This window comes from Botrytis cinerea, chromosome 9 (genome assembly GCF_000143535.2).
Source record: "Botrytis cinerea B05.10 chromosome 9, complete sequence".
Lineage (NCBI taxonomy): Eukaryota > Fungi > Ascomycota > Leotiomycetes > Helotiales > Sclerotiniaceae > Botrytis > Botrytis cinerea.
In genome coordinates this window covers 1,464,485-1,481,578 of record NC_037318.1, presented here as the reverse complement: position 1 = coordinate 1,481,578, position 17,094 = coordinate 1,464,485, and the positions used below count along the sequence as shown (strand labels likewise).

At 45.7% G+C, this 17,094-nt stretch overlaps 4 protein-coding genes across 4 annotated transcripts; 3 read left to right on the top strand and 1 right to left on the bottom strand.

Annotated features, from left to right (window-relative positions):
• The first annotated feature begins 454 nt into the window (after positions 1-454).
• Positions 455-2,714, top strand: BCIN_09g04180 (hypothetical protein). The gene is made up of 4 exons (XM_024695114.1): positions 455-841; positions 908-1,514; positions 1,578-2,098; positions 2,164-2,714. The coding sequence occupies exons 1-4, from the start codon at positions 758-760 to the stop codon at positions 2,503-2,505; spliced, it is 1,554 nt and encodes a 517-aa protein (XP_024550907.1). The 5' UTR covers positions 455-757; the 3' UTR covers positions 2,506-2,714.
• A 44-nt stretch (positions 2,715-2,758) lies between these two features.
• Positions 2,759-7,088, bottom strand: Bcglk. Its single transcript, XM_024695113.1, has 4 exons — positions 5,159-7,088; positions 4,840-5,098; positions 4,710-4,789; positions 2,759-4,658 (listed from the first exon to the last, which is right to left on the bottom strand). The coding sequence occupies exons 2-4, from the start codon at positions 4,934-4,936 to the stop codon at positions 3,156-3,158; spliced, it is 1,680 nt and encodes a 559-aa protein (XP_024550906.1). The 5' UTR covers positions 4,937-5,098; positions 5,159-7,088; the 3' UTR covers positions 2,759-3,155.
• Positions 7,089-8,862: 1,774 nt separating this feature from the next.
• On the top strand, positions 8,863-13,129 carry BCIN_09g04160 (hypothetical protein). Its single transcript, XM_001549403.2, has 4 exons — positions 8,863-10,689; positions 10,744-10,848; positions 10,902-12,273; positions 12,326-13,129. The coding sequence occupies exons 1-4, from the start codon at positions 10,144-10,146 to the stop codon at positions 12,523-12,525; spliced, it is 2,223 nt and encodes a 740-aa protein (XP_001549453.1). The 5' UTR covers positions 8,863-10,143; the 3' UTR covers positions 12,526-13,129.
• Positions 13,130-14,460: 1,331 nt separating this feature from the next.
• BCIN_09g04150 (hypothetical protein) lies at positions 14,461-16,941 on the top strand. Its single transcript, XM_001549406.2, has 2 exons — positions 14,461-15,092; positions 15,142-16,941. Exons 1-2 carry the CDS (start codon positions 14,595-14,597, stop codon positions 15,955-15,957), a joined length of 1,314 nt encoding a protein of 437 aa, XP_001549456.2. The 5' UTR covers positions 14,461-14,594; the 3' UTR covers positions 15,958-16,941.
• The last annotated feature ends 153 nt before the right edge of the window (positions 16,942-17,094 follow it).

The following is a 17,094-nucleotide window of genomic DNA, read 5'->3' as shown; positions in this document are numbered from 1 at the left end:
TTTCCACATTTTCCCAGATGGCTATGATTTTTTTTTTTTCGGGTTTCCGATATCTCACTCGCATCTAACGGTATACGTGGAAGTGCACTCTAATTATTACTTGTTACTTACTACCCATGGTTTTAGTAGTGAAAAAAAAAAGGGCTGCTCAATAGGGAGTTGAGTTGATATAGTACCGTCGAAGTTCTCTACCTAATTTTTGTAAGAGCAGAGAGCAGAGAGCAAGAGTTCTGTTATGCTATTCAGATATCCAAAAACACAGCACAGCACAGCGCAGTATACCGAATGAATATGAATGACAAGAAGAATCGAACTATCCTCGGTGATTAATCCTACATAATCTGTGTGTTTAAAGTGCTGGATAAGTAGGTAAGGAAGTCATCGAGGGAAGTGAACGAATGAGTGAATCATATATTTACCATTCTTGAATACTTTTGAGGCCCTGGGAAATTCTGAAGTAAAGTGCAAGGACCCGAGATATTGATACACACGTACAGCAAGACCGAAGGCCTTGAGCTAGGAGTGAATAGTAGGTAGAATGGTCAAGACAATCCTGTATTTTCGAGTGCTTAAAAGCTTTCCAATTTTCACTTCATTTCATTGCATTTCAGAAATGAAGTTGTGAAAGATCACAACCAGCGCGACATCTTCCGAAACTTGAAATTTGAAAGATCTTTCTCTTTGGTGAGATTGAAAACGAAAACGAAAACGAAAATTGCATACCTACTTGTTTAACTTCGAGGAATATCTCGTCACGATGGGTATTCCATCCTTCACCGGACCCAACATCCTGACTCAAGCATTCACAATCTGCAGTCTCTCCACCCTCACATTCCTACTCGTAAGTTCCCCCTCCCTCAAGCCCTCCTTAATCATGCCCTAACAATCCCATTTCCACATAATACAGTACTGCATCATATCCATAATCCACAACCTACATTTCCACGCACTGTCCCGCATCCCGGGTCCGCTCCTCTGGAAAGCCAGCCGAATCCGATACATCGCCTCTCTCCTGCGCGGCAACCTCGTGATCGATATCCGCAAACTCCACGAGCGCTACGGCGACATCGTGCGCACAGCCCCAGACGAAGTATCCTTCGCGCGCGAAGACGTCTGGCACGATGTCTTTTCCAACAGCGGGGGTCGCAAGGCTCTTCCGCGCGATCCCATATTCTTCAAGTCGCCTCCGGGACAGGCAGAAGCGTTGATCACGACGGTGAATGCTGAGACTAGTATGCGTATGCGTCAGGTGATGGGTCCCGCGTTTACGGATCGCGCGGTGGCGAAGCAGGAGCCGGTTTTGCAGACGTATGTTTCGCTGATGATTGATAAGATGCGAGAAGCTATTGCCAAGCCGGAGAATGGGAAGATGGGAGCCAGGATTAATGTGGTGGATTGGATGAATTGGTGGACGTTTGATGTTATTGGGATGCTGGCGTTGGGAGAATCGTTCAACTGTTTGAAGGATACTGCGAATCACCCCTGGGCAACGTTGATTTACAACGCGATCAAGAGTAAGTCATCATAGTGCATATCAGCCAGCTGACATCCCAAAACGTCATCGCTAATTATAACAGTGATGGCACTAGCAGCCGTGACCCAATATTTCCCCGGTCTCGACTCGCTAGTCCTCAAACTCCTTCCCGCCAGCACGCGCAAAATGCAAGAAGACCACTTTGCCTACGCGGCCGAGAAAATCCACCGTCGACTCGAGCGTCCCGAATCAGCAGAAGGAGATTTCATGACCGTCATGCTTGACCCGAAGAACAACCCCGATTTTTCCAAGATGAGCATGCCGGAAATCGAATCCACAACTGCTCTTTTGCTCCTCGGAGGTAGCGAGACCACAGGCACCACCATCTGCGGAATCCTCAACTGTCTCGTGCAAAACCCGCACGAGCTCAGGAAACTAGAAACGGAAGTCCGCACGATCTTTGAAAGGGAAGAGGATATCACGTTTAGCGCACTCCAGCAACTACCCTTTCTGAACGCCGTCATCAACGAAGGCTTACGAATCTGCAATCCCGTGTCAGGAGGACTTCTCCGGATCGTTCCACGTGGCGGCGCAACCGTGTGCGGCCACTTCCTCCCAGAAGGCGTAAGTAATTCCGACTCCCGCAAACCCTCTATCAGTATGCAAACTAACCAATCTCCCATCTCCAGACCCACGTCGCATGCAACACCATCGCCATGGCGCTCAGCCCACAAAACTTCCACCACAGTCTCCGATTCCTGCCGGACCGATATCTCCCGGACCATCTGCGCCCCCGCGAATACGCAAACGACAATCGCCACATTTTGAAACCGTGGGGATTGGGCTCACGCGTGTGCTTGGGACGATCGTTCGGCCAGGCGGAATTGAGATTGGTGTTGGCGCGCTTGGTGTGGAATTTTGATCTGCAGGGTGCGGACGGGAAGGGAGTGGATTGGTTTGAGCTGAAGAATTATATTGTGGTGCAGAAGGAACCAATTTGGGTTACGATTAGGGAGAGGGAAAAGATGTGATGTGGGAGATTGATGTTCGGATGGGGTGCTGTGGATTGGGTCTGGATGTGGAGATTGGGAGGTGGTGTGATATACTGGTATGCTGCAGTATTTCGAGAAGCTCTTCTTTATAGACTTAGTTGTCTCGATCTAGAGCACTTTCTCTTTCCACCTATGAGGACTGTGGACTTCCTTGGTGGCATTTTGTTGCAAAGCAATTCTAACGTTCATATCTAGACTAGGTAACTAGTCAACTGAATAGATCATGATTCTATGTTTCCGTATCCCAAAAAGTGGCATCACATTATATTCCATCACTTTACCGAACTCCAATTAAAGAACCCCCTTCCTTGTATGAAATCTAATCTCACTAAAGATAAAACTACAGATACAAACAGTCCAAGCTCCAGGTTTCGTGTTGAAGATTTTAAAAGATTCATATGTATGTTCAGATTTCCTACTAAATGATACTTGGAAAAAAAAAGGTAGCCACCTAGCAGCTCCTATGCCCAAACTATGTGTGTAACCAAAACCGCCGACCCCAATTCCTTCACCCATCCATTCCCACCAATTCTCCTTGATAATTGTTTTTCCACTGTAACTCTTCTAGTAACTTGACAAACAACTAATCAACCATTCATATAATCATTTCATAACAAATCGTGCAGCCATTACTCTCCAAGCACATTCTCTCCAGTAACACCATACCTACTCCTTAAATCTCCAATATAATCTTGCTGTTTCTCCATCTTTGCCGCCACAAGCGCAATCAATGCAGCACCGACACCAGATCCATCCTTGGCAATACCAATTCTGATTCTTCTCTCACCAATAGCTCCAATGCCATCCATAGCTCTCAAAGCTTCTCTCATATGATCTTCAAATCCTGGGTAGAATTCAACAAGGGAACCGTCCACACCAATATCAACAACATCTTCTTCGTTAACAGCCAAACCTGCTGTGTCTGCGAGTTTGTTAGCAGTAGCTGATGCTGCATCGGCAATCTTCAAATCCTTGACATCTTGGATGATAGCAGCTGCTGATTTTGGTCCAGGGGTATCAGATTTAATATCCAGACGACCAGTTTGGAGAACAATAGCACCAATTGCAACAGCGGCTAAACGAGCTGCACGTTTACCGATAGCATGGGCGATGTCCTTGACAGTTTGTGCATCTTCCAACGACGCAGCTGAGACACCAAGAGACTTCTCAAGTTCTTGACGGAGGGCACGAAGACCCACGCTGTTGTCAGCTTCCGCGATCGAGAGGATAGAACTATCAACTGCCCATTGCTTGAAAAGAGGACCGTTTTCATCGACTGTAGTTGTTGAGCGATAGTCGTTATCTGCGGAAGATGTGTCTCTGAAAAGCGGAATAGTGGGGCTCTTGATCATTTGAACAAGAACGGTTCTGAGAATTTCACCCAAGAACATACCAGAAACTCGCTTTTCAAACATTTGAATACCAGGGTTGACACTGTCCTTGTCAAGGATTTGGTCGTAAATAGTATTTGGCAAAACTTTGAGACCATTGTCGAACGAACCCCATTCTGTGTTGACAACCATCTCACCAGTTGTCTTGTCAAAATCTCCTTCCATAGGCTTAGTCAACTTCTCGAGCTTCTCAACATAGGCACCATTAGTACCAGTACCGAAAATGGCTCCGAGTAAGGTCTGAGTCTTTCCAGGTGAGGTGTATGCTCTTGCCATCAATGTTCCGACTGTATCGTTTACAAGAGCAGCGACCTTTACTGGCAAGTGCAGTTTATCAATCTCCTTTTGTAGCAAGTCACAAACATCTTGTCCAACCGCATCCGCAATATCGAAACCTTTTGTCCATCTAATCAAAGTTCCTCTGTTGATACCAATTTGGTGAACTGGGAAACTGAACGTGAATCCAAGTCTAAAGATATGCTCATCTCTGAATCCTTCTGGTGTGCTAACAGTATTGCGACGTCTGATGTGAGCGGCGAAATGGTCCTCGTGATGGGTCTTGAGGAAAAGCTCGATTTGTTTCGCCAAAAATGAAAAAAGGTCCGATGCGGTCTTAGCCAACATCAGCTCCCGGGGTATCGCAACCTTTGATTGTGTAAGACTGAATGTGGTGTCTCCATGCAATTGAATTGAGCAGACTCGGAAATTGGTTCCTCCAAGATCGACCGCTAGATATAGACCCTATTGATTTATCAGCTTTGTGCATAGGAAATGCGGGTCTACGTCTCCTACCTTTTCCGTTCCATTAGGAACTCCAGTAACGTATGTTGGAATTTGGCTCATGTTTGTTGCATTCTTTTCCAATCCCTCATCTGTGCAGACGTTAGTTTCAAGCCGCAAAATGGTTGGCAGATAAACATACTCATCTCCGCGACGAATTCGGCAACACCTCTGCGCACATCCTCATCTGTGTATTCAAACTCAGCGGCAACGCGCTTTGCTTCTGCTAACAAAGACATTTTGTGGGGTCTTGATATTGGCGCTTCTGTAGGAAATGGATGTGGTGATTCACAAGTTCCTTGATCCGCAACGTTGGCTCTGGGAGAGTACGATGTTGGTGAATATGGATGATACGATCCCGAATAGAGCGGAGGGGTATCAGTGAACAAAAATTGAACAATCTGTGGAGAGAGAATTAGCGACAAGCAACAGAGTACAGTAATGGCTCGTGATTGATTTACCAAGGCGATAACCACAAAGGTCACGGAGGCTAAATGTATGAGGCTGATTGGATTTGGTCTCGAGACTTTGTGAGGTTTAAATAGGTTGGGTTCGGCAAAGGATGTTGGTGTTGGCTTGGCTGATTGAGAAGGAGGTTTGGAAGAGAAGAAGTGAGATAAAAAGGAAGAAGAAGGAATCGAAGACTGAGAATATAAGTCGGAAGTTAGGGGAGTCAAAGGAATCTTCTTCTTTTTAGAATTGAAGTTGGTGGGCGGGTCGCCCTTTCCAATTGAGGACGTAATTTTGGTTAGGATGGGGGAGTTTATGGCCAACTTGGCGGGAGGCGGGGCAATTCAGATTTCGCGATTACACACTCGTAACACAACCAAAGCCTGGGAAACTTTGGAGGGGCAGAGTTTGGAGTCGGGACCCAAGATATCTCCACTTATGCGAGGGGAGTGCGAGGATTCGATTGGCTAATGGCGTTAAGGCCCTCTCCAAAAAAGGGCCGTCTACTGCGGTGCTAGCTGTGCTACTTTCAACCTCTGCCTCCAAGGAACAAAGGAAGAAAGGGAAAAATGCACCGGAGGGGGGGAAGGGGGTGAAAATGATGATGATGATGTTGCTTCTTTGTAAAGACCCTCCTCGAAAAGGACTAGTTCAAACTCCAAGCGTTGGGAAAGTCAGAGTCTCAATTCATGAATGGTCAAAGGGCGATGCGTATAATATATCGAGAGAGAGAGAGAGGAAGCGTTCGATGCATGAACAAGTGTCGTATAATTGGATCTCGAATTGGCAGTGCGAGGGTGGTAGGGTAGAGTGTGTGTATGTGTATGTGTATGTGTATGTGTATGTGCTCTCGTGCAGTAAGTCGATGCTGACAATTCCGAGCGTAATACAGTTTTCGTAATGAAAGCTTTGTTCTCTTGTGCTCTCTCCTCTTGTGTCTGGGAACCCCAAATGATCGAGGTAGTGGGTGCGGTGCAATTGAATGGTCCTTCCTTGCTTTTTTTCTAACGAGGAGAGAAGAATGATGGAGTCTCCGAGATTTCGCGGAGAATAGAATCTTGCTTGCAGGCAGCTGCAGAATCCGCGATTATTCCGTTCGTGGAGAAGAAAAAAGTGTGAAAATTCGTTGAATTGTATGGAAGTATTGTGACGTCGTGATATGCAGTCGACACCTCAAGAATGGAGAGATCAAAATCAGAGAAACGAATGGGGCAGCGTGGTTGATGCAGGGGAAGAAGGGCAGGTGCTTTTCTCCCCTCGGCCAAATGATATCTCGGATTAGTATTGGACAGCTGTCGACATCGATATCATAGAAGTTCGAGACCTTTTGCCATGCGCATCGACCCCTTCATTACCATCGCCAAACCACGATTATGATGTTTTCTTCAGATTGCAACGGTCGTCAGTATCCCCTGTGTGTGATTTCTGCCTCTGATTTTGATTTTGATTTCGATTTCGATTGTGGCTCTCCTCCCCCCTTTCCTTTATATCTTCACCACCACTCGCAGATTTGGCTGATCGGTCGAGTACGAGTGGCTGGCACGATGGTGACTTCTCGAGTTTCGGTTGTGCTGTAACGTGTACATGAACATTAACCACCACGTCTGGATGAAACGAAAAGATATGTACCGGAACGGACTTCAAGATGATTCCTATGCACATTTGGAAAGAATGGTACTTCTGTTGGGGATTAGAAGGAACATTTACTCTACACTTCTATATCGCTGGCTGAGGATGCACCGGGGCAATGGAGCATCAAAGATGGGGACGTTTGTTGAGGACGTGCCTCCATTCACACCACCTGAACAGAACAGAACAGAACATCAGAGCTCAAATTTAAGTGTATGGAATCTGTCGCATCCATCGACTGGTTCGTGAATTTCCCCAGGAAATCGTAAGAAATATGATGTAATTTGTTTCATCAATACTAGTTAGTACATCGCATAGTGATTTCTAGCAAGAACATCTACGATTCAAGATTACTGTGAACGATAGCGAAAAGTCAGGATAACCTAATGAGAACATGGCGGTTCCCCTCGAGTCTATGTTTCTATAACAAGTACATATATCTTACGGGACACAGATTCCAAGTGTTGTTGAAATATGTTTTCTTGACATCGATTCCAAGCTGGATTAGTTCTGATCACTAATATTGAGGCGTACACCCCTCAAACCCATATTGGCCATCCCGCAGTTCGTGTGACACCACCATACATGTTATCCATGTTGTATGTATATGTTGATCATGGCTTTCTGAAATCAGCAATCACTAAACGCCAGGCCAGGGGTGGGATGCGCATCGTAAATCGCCAGCAAGGATTGAATATTCATGGAGTTACAGGTTGTTCAGATCGCATTGCATTGTTGCCATGTCTACCTCGTAGTTTTTAGTCTAGGGGTCAATTTTGCCTCGTAAACATCACAGGTGTGTTATATTGGCTGTCTCGTTCCGCCGAAGGTACAAAGGAGAAATCTTTCCCTTCCGTTCCATGTATGAAGTGAGCTTGCACTACGTTACCTTCATCCCAAGGCATACCGGAAGTTCGCAGAAAAGTCATTGGACTTCCTCAGTGGGTTCGACTGTGAGTACCCTTTCTGTGTTGTAGAAGTGAAGCATGAAGCAAACACAAAACTGCTTCAGGTCTTACGATGCACGTACACAGTAGACGGATGCCGAGCTACCGAAACCTCTTCTTCAAAGCACTGCGGGTCGAGAAATGATTGCGCCGCTCCCGTTGCCGATTTCCGAGGGCCGGCTCAGAAGGACATTTTGATCACTTGCAAGTGATCCTATACGATACCAGCAATAAGGGAACTCTCGCATCATTCACCTCCTTGAGAAAGGCCGTGGTTAATACTGATGGGCACGATGGGCACGATGGGCTGGTTGTGGATGAAATTGCCATATGGTGTCAAATCAAAGCAACGTGAAAGAGATGTTGAAACGTATTAGATTGACTTCATCTGATATTATCCTCTCCCCAGCGCGATGCACTGCTATACCTCTATTTAGTGCTTATCTCACGTGTTGACGATCCCACTTCTTATGCTCGCTGTCGATTCTTTGTTGTTCTTGCACGTGCTGACAATTCGTATGATTGCCAATGGTAGATGCGATGTGCATGTAAGATTTGGAACACATTGGAGTGGGAGATTCCACATCGAGATTTTGCATCGGCGAACACACACAATTCCCCCTTGATGCTTCACACCTTTCTTGCCGTGTGGAATCGTTCAAGGTTTGATATTTGACGTCTCCCAGGACACCAATCACATTCAATGTCAGGGGGAGAGTATATACAGCTGGGGGCGGAAAACCAACGCCTTGGGTTCTAGATGGTCTCGTAAATTGGTTACCATGTATCAAAAGAGTGCAAGGCCAAGACTGAGATGAGATGAGACTGAGATTTCGAAAACGGTGAGAAGGTTGAAGGGCGGGAAAGTCCTACAGCCCTCTACACTTGAACCTGCAGGGAATCCCAAAATGCTTTCTTTCTCTTTGTAATGTTTGACATTTTGACATTTTGACGGTGAAGGAATCGAATAAAGTCTTGGAATCGCTCTTTTCAAGGCAGATTTTCCCGAATGATAGAACAGGGGGGAAGCTCAACTTTGCATTGCCCAACATGAAGTATTTCTCCTTCTCTCCGCAGCAGGACTCACGGCTGTGCCCCAAAGTGCTTACCTAAGTAATGTTACATAAGTAGGTCGATGTGAGTAGCTGGGGAGACTTCCGGGTTGGATTCCTTTGAGGTACGCTGGGTGTGTGCTGATGAGGCTGAGTACTGTTTGACTTCCTCCATAAAGCCACCGACGTGTAGGTTTTATATGCATCGTTACTGGCGGTGTTGTGTTGTGCTGTGCCCGTTCGTTACAAATCTATATTCCTCCCGGCGAAGCTTAAGGGTGGAAAAAGGGAATCCGTGGCCCGCTGCAACCACAACATATATATTTACAACCAGCCCATCAGTTTTGGTGAACGCTTCTTGGAGTTATTTTTTTTAATTGAATAGAATCCTTCTGGTTGAAAAGGGACATATAACCTCGGATTGGCCGGATAGTTTGACTGTTTTATGTGGCTGCCCCCTTTTTGCCGTCTCGTTGTTGCCTTTCTCTTTCAATCGTGTGTCGACTTCTGCACTCCGTCGGCATACATATACATATACATATACATGTGCATGCCAGTTCCAGACAGGCAAATCATAATCACCCGGCAAGCAAGCAATCCTTGCGGTCAAAGAACAAAGCGATTTGTTGCTGTTGTCAGCATACCATCGAGAAAGAACACATTCACTCTCCATTTACGACCGGCTGCCCCCTCGCCCTCCATCAACCTTCCACTTTGATCGATTCCGCCAATTCCATCTTCTCGTCAACCAACAACCCGTCCCACAAACCATCACCCACCATCACCCACCATCACCCACCACCGTCCGCTGCCGTCCGCCGCCACCCAACCTTGCTCTCTTTACTCTCCTTGACTTCTCTGCCACCCACGTCCCCCAGATATCCAAGGTGCTGCTCTGCATCCAGTCTTTCAATTCACGGAATTCGTTGTTCGCATCCCCATCTTATCTACCGCAAGATCCATTTTATTTATCACGTACACCAGTGCACACAAACTCCCACACTCCACTCGCTCACCCACTAGTCCTCGCCCACTAGTCCTCAATAATTATCCATACCGACCTACAATATTACGATTTGGCTCAATAGGACGATTCTTTTTTAATATCCCGTTCCTGCAGATTTCATGTCATCCGTACACTTTGGACCAGAAATCCTTCCGACCAGGTCAAAGAATCTCATTCGACTCAGCCCCAAGTCGCTAGGGAACTAGCGACCACTCAACAGGTTGGCTGACACCGGCGACTGGACATCCATCGCATTTTAGATACGATTACGATACCGTTTCATTCCTCCTTCGTCCTTCGCTTTCCACGACTTTTACTTCTTTGAGAAGTTTTTCTTAAAAGCACCACCCTTCGTAGACCTTATGAGTTCTATGAACGCCCGCTTCAAAAGCCTTGGGTTCGGTTCCAAACGTAAATCAAGTGCAAACAATATCTCAACCTCTGTCCCGCAGAACCCCACTTCCACTTCCTCGTCACCACAACTCGCGCAATCACCCGGACAGCCTGCCCCTACTACACAAACTGCTTCCTCTTCCACGGCAAGCTTACCTATGAATCATCAGGGAGGTGCTGGCGTAAGACCGCCCAGCTACTCGAATCAATATACACCTGTTGGACGCACGACGTCTCCCATGGCTCAAGGTACTCCACGAACCCCTCCTACACAGATGATGGGCGGGCCACCACCGATTAACACAGCTGCCACCGGCGGCTATCCTCCACAACAAGGAGGTATGGGAGGACCTCCTCCTCCATCTGGGCCACCCCAATACAATCACCCTCCTCAGTATGGTGCTGGAGGAGCACCGATGCAAGCTGCCGGCCCTCAATATGGAGCAAGGAATAATGCGGTAGAGGTTGAAGGCGCTGGTAAGAGTAAGGCACAGCTCATCGTCGGAATCGATTTTGTAAGCATATCAAGATCTCTCTCAGATTTCGCATAACTAATTTACGACTTTTAGGGTACGACTTTCTCAGGTGTGGCCTTCGCTTTTGCGACCAACACCGAGGCCAAAGAAGACATTATCACTGAATGGCCTGGAGCAGGATCATACACAAAGCAGAAGGTAACATATGGAAATTGGCTGTTGCAGGTTCATAAATATGCTAACATGCTTAGATTCCCACCGTTCTGTACTATGATCAATACCAGAAAGTCGTTGGATGGGGTCCTGACATTGCAGATGCTTTGGCACCAACTGGTTACCCAAAGCCAGGTGTACAAAAAGTAGAATGGTTCAAGCTTCAATTGATGCTTTCCGGAAACACATATATCGATCCCATTAACCTTCCTCCCCTTCCACCAGGAAAGTCTGAGATCGACGTCGCAGCAGATTACCTCTTTAAACTTCGACAGGCAATGAGAAATCAATTACAAAAAACTTTAGGAGAGGTATTCAATCGGGAAGAAAGAAACATTCGATACTATCTTACAGTCCCCGCCATTTGGAATGATGCCGGAAAAGCTGCAACCCGAGCTGCTGCCATTCAGGCTGGATTCTTGAGGGATGAGAACGACAATCGATTGACACTGATTACAGAGCCCGAAGCTGCTGCTTTGTTTTGCTCAAAGGCTGGTCTCTTGAACCTCAAGATTCATGATGCTGTACTCATTGTTGATTGTGGTGGTGGAACTGTCGATTTGATTGCATATGAGGTTGAGGAAGAGTCACCATTCACGGTTTCCGAGTGCACGGCAGGATCTGGTGATTCTTGCGGGTCTACTGCATTGAATCGAAACTTTAGTAATATCTTGCGAACCAAGATCCGAAAGATGAAGTTGCCCGAAGGTTCGAAGACAGCTGGAAGAGTGTATGCAAAGTGTATTATGGATTTTGAGAACAGAATCAAGGCAGATTTCAGGAATAACAATCAGAAATGGGCAGTGGACGTGGGCATTGAAGCAGAGTTCCCCGAGGCAGGAATCGAAGAGGGATATATGACTTTCACCAACGAAGAGATTCTACAGTGTTTCGAGCCAGTCGTCAATCGAATTCTGGAATTGGTTCGCAACCAAATCATTGCTATCCAAGCACAAAACCGAACACTTCAAAATGTCTTGGTTGTTGGTGGTTTTGGTGCATCTGAGTATCTTTTCCAACAGATCAAACTTCATGTACCACCCCAGTTCCAAGCTAAGGTAGTGCGTCCTATGGATTCCGTAGCTGCTATTGTTAAGGGTGCCGTTACTGCTGGTATCACCGAAAGAGTCATTACATCCCGTGTAGCTCGTCGTCATTACCTCATGGCAACTCTGCAACCTTTCAAGGAAGGACATCATCCAGAAGCTTACCGTGTTCCATCCTTGGATGGTAAGGATCGTTGCAAGTTTACTCGTCAAATTTTTGTACAGAAGGGACAAAGAGTCAAGATTGGTGAGCCAGTCAAGGTATCATTCTTTAGACAGGTTGCACCGGGAGCAACTTTGATGTATGAGGATATCTTGTATGCTTGTGACGATGATGTTTGCCCCGAATATACAAAAGATCCACGTAAGTTTCTTTGTAATCAGGTACATCCTAGTGTTTACTAACATATCAACAGGTGTCAAGGAAGTTGTTACTCTTACATCGGATCTCTCTCGCAAGAATCTTGAAAAGGATTTTGAGAGAATGGATACCCCGCAAGGCACATTCTATCGAGTGTACTTTGATATCTACCTCACGCTTGATGGGTCCGAATTCAATGCAGAACTTGTTTGCCAAGGTGAAGTCATGGGTCGTTGCACTTCTAGATTCAGATAATCTTTCCTCTCCACCAACTATAAAAAAAAATAATAAGGATTGGATTCGACGAATTTCTTTTTTTTACTACTTAGCGTTGTTCGATATCAGCTTACTTACAGTAGCATCACAATTTGCGATGCACGGCGCTGGAGTGTAAGGAAGCAATTTAAGATTTGATAGCAGGAAGCCTTTCTGCAATGATTTTCATGACGAACTAGGAGATTGTTGAGCAAAGAAGAAGTGACTGCCTGGGTCGATTGACGAGGAGTGATCAGATCTAAAACTGGTGGTGTGATGTGCATGATGGATGGATGAAAAATAAGTCGTTTGGATCAGATCGAGTTATTTCTTCTAGCACATTGATGAAAGGATGGATGATTTTTTGCATCTCAATGATAGGAACGAATGGGTCCATAGTTTAGACAGTTGATACGATACCTATTTGCTCATTTTGGCCTGTAGTTGGTGAAAATTACACGACTATTGAAAGATTTAGATTTAGATTTAGAAATTGCAAATGTGATTGGAGTGATGTGATGATGGATGCACGTATGTATGTATGTATAATGAATTCAGTATATAGGTTTCTGTCAAATCAAATCCATCGCAATGGAACTATACATCCTTATACTCCTCGCAATATCCCCAAGCCTTAAGGCTAGTCGTCCCTCCCTTGATACGCTTGTGTCTCGGTCTCGGTATCGGTAGCACCACCTGCGAATGGTTCCCTTCCCTTCCTAGTAACCACTACTACAATGGCCGCTCTCTGAAAACCATCCAATTATACCCTAAGCCATCTAAAAATGGAAGGCACTAATGACATCGTACCTGACGTTTCACGACACTAAGTCGGCATCAAAGTATCAACAACAGCTAGATAGATTGACATGAAACTTTTTCACTGTGTACATACTCACAAACCATTCGTTATTCTTTGATTCTTTACAATTCTTCACACTCTTTCGAATACGCATTCTTAAACATACTTTTCTAACCGCGCTCTTCTACACCTACCTATTCGTATATCTATGTTTCATTGAATAGCCTCTGCTTGGGCGCTTACCTACATACATTCTTTTTGCTCAAGGTAGCCTTTTGTGGGGTTGAAGCTTTTGCGGGTGGTTAACATATCATTCCATACCTAGGAGTGTACAGATTGGCTGGCTCACAGACTTCCATTTCAAACCCTTACAAGCTCCCGCTGTCAGGAATTAAACTTCGTCCACAAACCGTTGAGGCTTTGGAGGGTCGGGCTGCGGTGTGGGTTGATCGTACGGAGGGATAGGAATAAGGGTAAGGAGGGGCCGAAATCAAGATTTGTATCCTAGTCGTTTGAGGACGAAGAATTCATAGCGGGCTTGCAATTGGTACTTATCCCACCCTTTCGCTTTTTTTATAAACGATCATCCGAAGCCAAAATACTCGGATACGTCATTTTCTTGTCTTTGGCGGTGCGATAGGATAGGATTCTTGGGCATACGATACCTAGGATATATATACTTGGTGATTTGGTGGAGGGGTAGATTTCGGAGGGCTGAGGAGGAATTTGGGTGATTGATTGATTGAGTGAACGTCTATTTTGAGTATTATTGAAGGGCTCTCGCTTTACTGCTTGTTTGTCTGAGAGCTTTCGTCCGGGGTCTGTCTACATTGACTGGTCGTCGGCCTTTCTCCATAATTGCATCTTTGGATTCTGACTTGGAAAATTGGGCCTGGGAAGTTTGGTCTTGGTTTATGAGGGATTGAGTGATTGGTATTGAAACGGTTTGTTTGGGAAGCTTCTGACCAACCATATCCATTCACATCAGATCGGAGGAGAATAACCATACCAGACGAGACCAACCAGGCCAATTCAACCAAGTCGAGGAAATCTTGCTTCATCTTACCCACGATATCAAGGAATAACTGTGGCGATCCAGGATCCTTGATTCTAATATACCTCTACCTTCCTTTGGCTTGTTTTTGTTTGTTTTGCTACTTTGTTTTTCTTCCAACGAACTTGTGTGTTGAGATACAAATTTACGAATGTGAATACGAGTTACGATTTTACCAATTGAACGATAACATATTCTGAGGTCGAATTCATTATGAAGTGCGAAAAAGCACTGGACAGGATGGGTTCTACCAAATCGCACCGATCGCGAAAATCCTCCTCGATGTCCAGAAAACTCCTAGCTGCTAGTATTTGTCTTGCTATGCTTCCTATTGCAGATGCCCATACATACTATCGCAACAGAGCTACCTGGAAACCAAATTGGGACCCTAATCGACCTGTTCGGAAAGGTCCTCCTAAGAAGAGAGATGGCGCAATTCCACTGGTGGTGAGCAACATGTGTCCTGAAACGATATGGCCTGGAATTGGTACTCAAGCAGGAACTGGTGCTGGAGTAGGAGGATTTGCTCTTCAAACTGGAGAGAGTAAGTCCTTGACAGTCAGTGCTGACTGGCAAGGAAGAATTTGGGGACGCACCAATTGTAGTTTTGCGGTTGGAGGTGGTGGAGCTAGTAATGCTGCCGGGAATGATGGTTCTGGTTCTGCTTGTGTTACTGGCGATTGTGGTGGTCTCTTGGATTGTTCTATTACTGTAAGTTTGCTTGATATTATTACATGCGGATAGTTACTCACTGTTGTAGGGCGAGACTCCGGTCACTCTAGCGGAGTTTGATTTGGCAGGAAACGGAGGTTCTCAGACTTTCTATGATATTTCTCTAGTGGATGGCTACAATATCCCCATGGGAATTGTATACATTCCCGGTGACAATCCCGCACTCCAAGCCATTCCACCAAACCTTGTAAATGCCGCTTGTATTGCCTCGACCGGTTACCTCGCGTCCCCAGCTGTCACAGGTACAAACGGCAACTCCTCAAATTCTACATATCCTATTCCGCTAGAGGGCAAAGTTACCAACGACGCAGCTATGAGTTGGTGTCCGTGGAATCTTCAAAAGACGCCACCCGACAAACCAGGTGATGGCGTCTATCCTTACCCAGACGACAACATCCAACGTCCAACATTCGACCCCTGTCTTTCCGCTTGTGCTAAAGATAACAAACCGTCGGATTGCTGCACAGGTGCTTATGATCAACCTCAATTATGCCCTCGTAATGACTTCGCAAATGCGGCAAATGCTATCTGCCCAGATGCATATGGTTATCCGTTTGATGATCAAACATCTACGTTCATCATCCCGACGGGAGGTGGATGGGAAATTGTGTTTTGTCCAGTAGGAAGGAGTACGAATATTTTGAAGGTACTAGGGGATCAGATGAGGAAAATTGCTAGCGCGGGGAAAGTTACAAAGGATATTATTGAGACCGCGATGAACGAGACGTATATTAATGAAATGGCGGTAAAGAGTACGGCCGGAGAGGGATTGTCGGAGAAAGCGAAATTGGGGAGCTGGGGGGCGTTGGTGGGAGTGCTGGTTTGGGGGATTTGGTTGTGTTGATGATGGAAGGGGGGAGTGTATAAATTGGATTAGTTTTGATTGAATGATTGGACAGGGGGGATGAGGATAAAGGTCGAGTGAAGTTGGGGAATAAAGTGGAGAGGGGAAGATGGGAGATGGGGAGTTCATGTTATGTGGCGTTGAGATACCCTTATTGTTGTGTAATGGCTTTTTATTAATCTGCTTTCGTCTGGTGGGTGGATGGTATAAGATGAGAAGAGGAGTTGGCATGAGAAGCTGAGATGAGTGACGTACCTGAGTTTTCTTATGATACCTTTACCTATTAGATACCTATTATATCATATATTCCCATGCGTTTACAGTTCTAACAATCCCTCGAGTCTGACGACCAAAAAACTAGACTTCCAATAATAAGGATTGAGTAAATGTAACATGAAAAATACCCAATCATCCAATCATCCAATCGTCCAATCTATACCTGATGATCGATGCGGGTACGAGGGAAAAGGGAAAAGCGGTTATCGGCAGGGGGCCGCGTTTCCGCGTCTAATGAATTTGATTGGCTGGTAGGTGGTAGGGGGGGTAGGGGGATTTTGATGGATTGGGTTGGATGGGTTGGATGGTTTGGTTTGGTATAGTATGGTAAGGTCTATGTGTTTGAGATTCTGTAAGGAGTACGGGATGGGATGGGGAATGCGTGAACGAATGAGATGAGAAGAGATGAGATGAGAAGAGAGGAGATGAGAGGAGAAGAGAGAAGATCTGGGATTGTGTGTGTAGGTTTGAAGTGTGAGGGAGGAAAAAGAGAGAAGAGAGGAGTTGAGAGAGAGAGAAAAAGAGAAAGCGAGGGTTGTTTTGGTGGGGGGGGTTAGACTTTAGGGTTTAGATTTTAAGCGCTGGGGCTGGGATGAGTGAGTGAGTGAGTGAGTGAGTGAGTAAGGAAAAGAGGGGTGGAAAGTACGGAGTAGGGCTTTTGTTTTGTTTTCTTTGTGTGCGGATGGAATGGGATGGGATGGGATAGCACAAAATAGCATAGAATCGAAAATCGTAAGTAAACTAGATGACTTTAGCATGGCGAATTAGCATACGAGTAATCTTACAATCTTTGAGCATGGGAATCCGAGTCGCAGTAGAAGAGGGATTCCTTCTTCCTCGTCTGGGAGGTAGGTGTGTTGC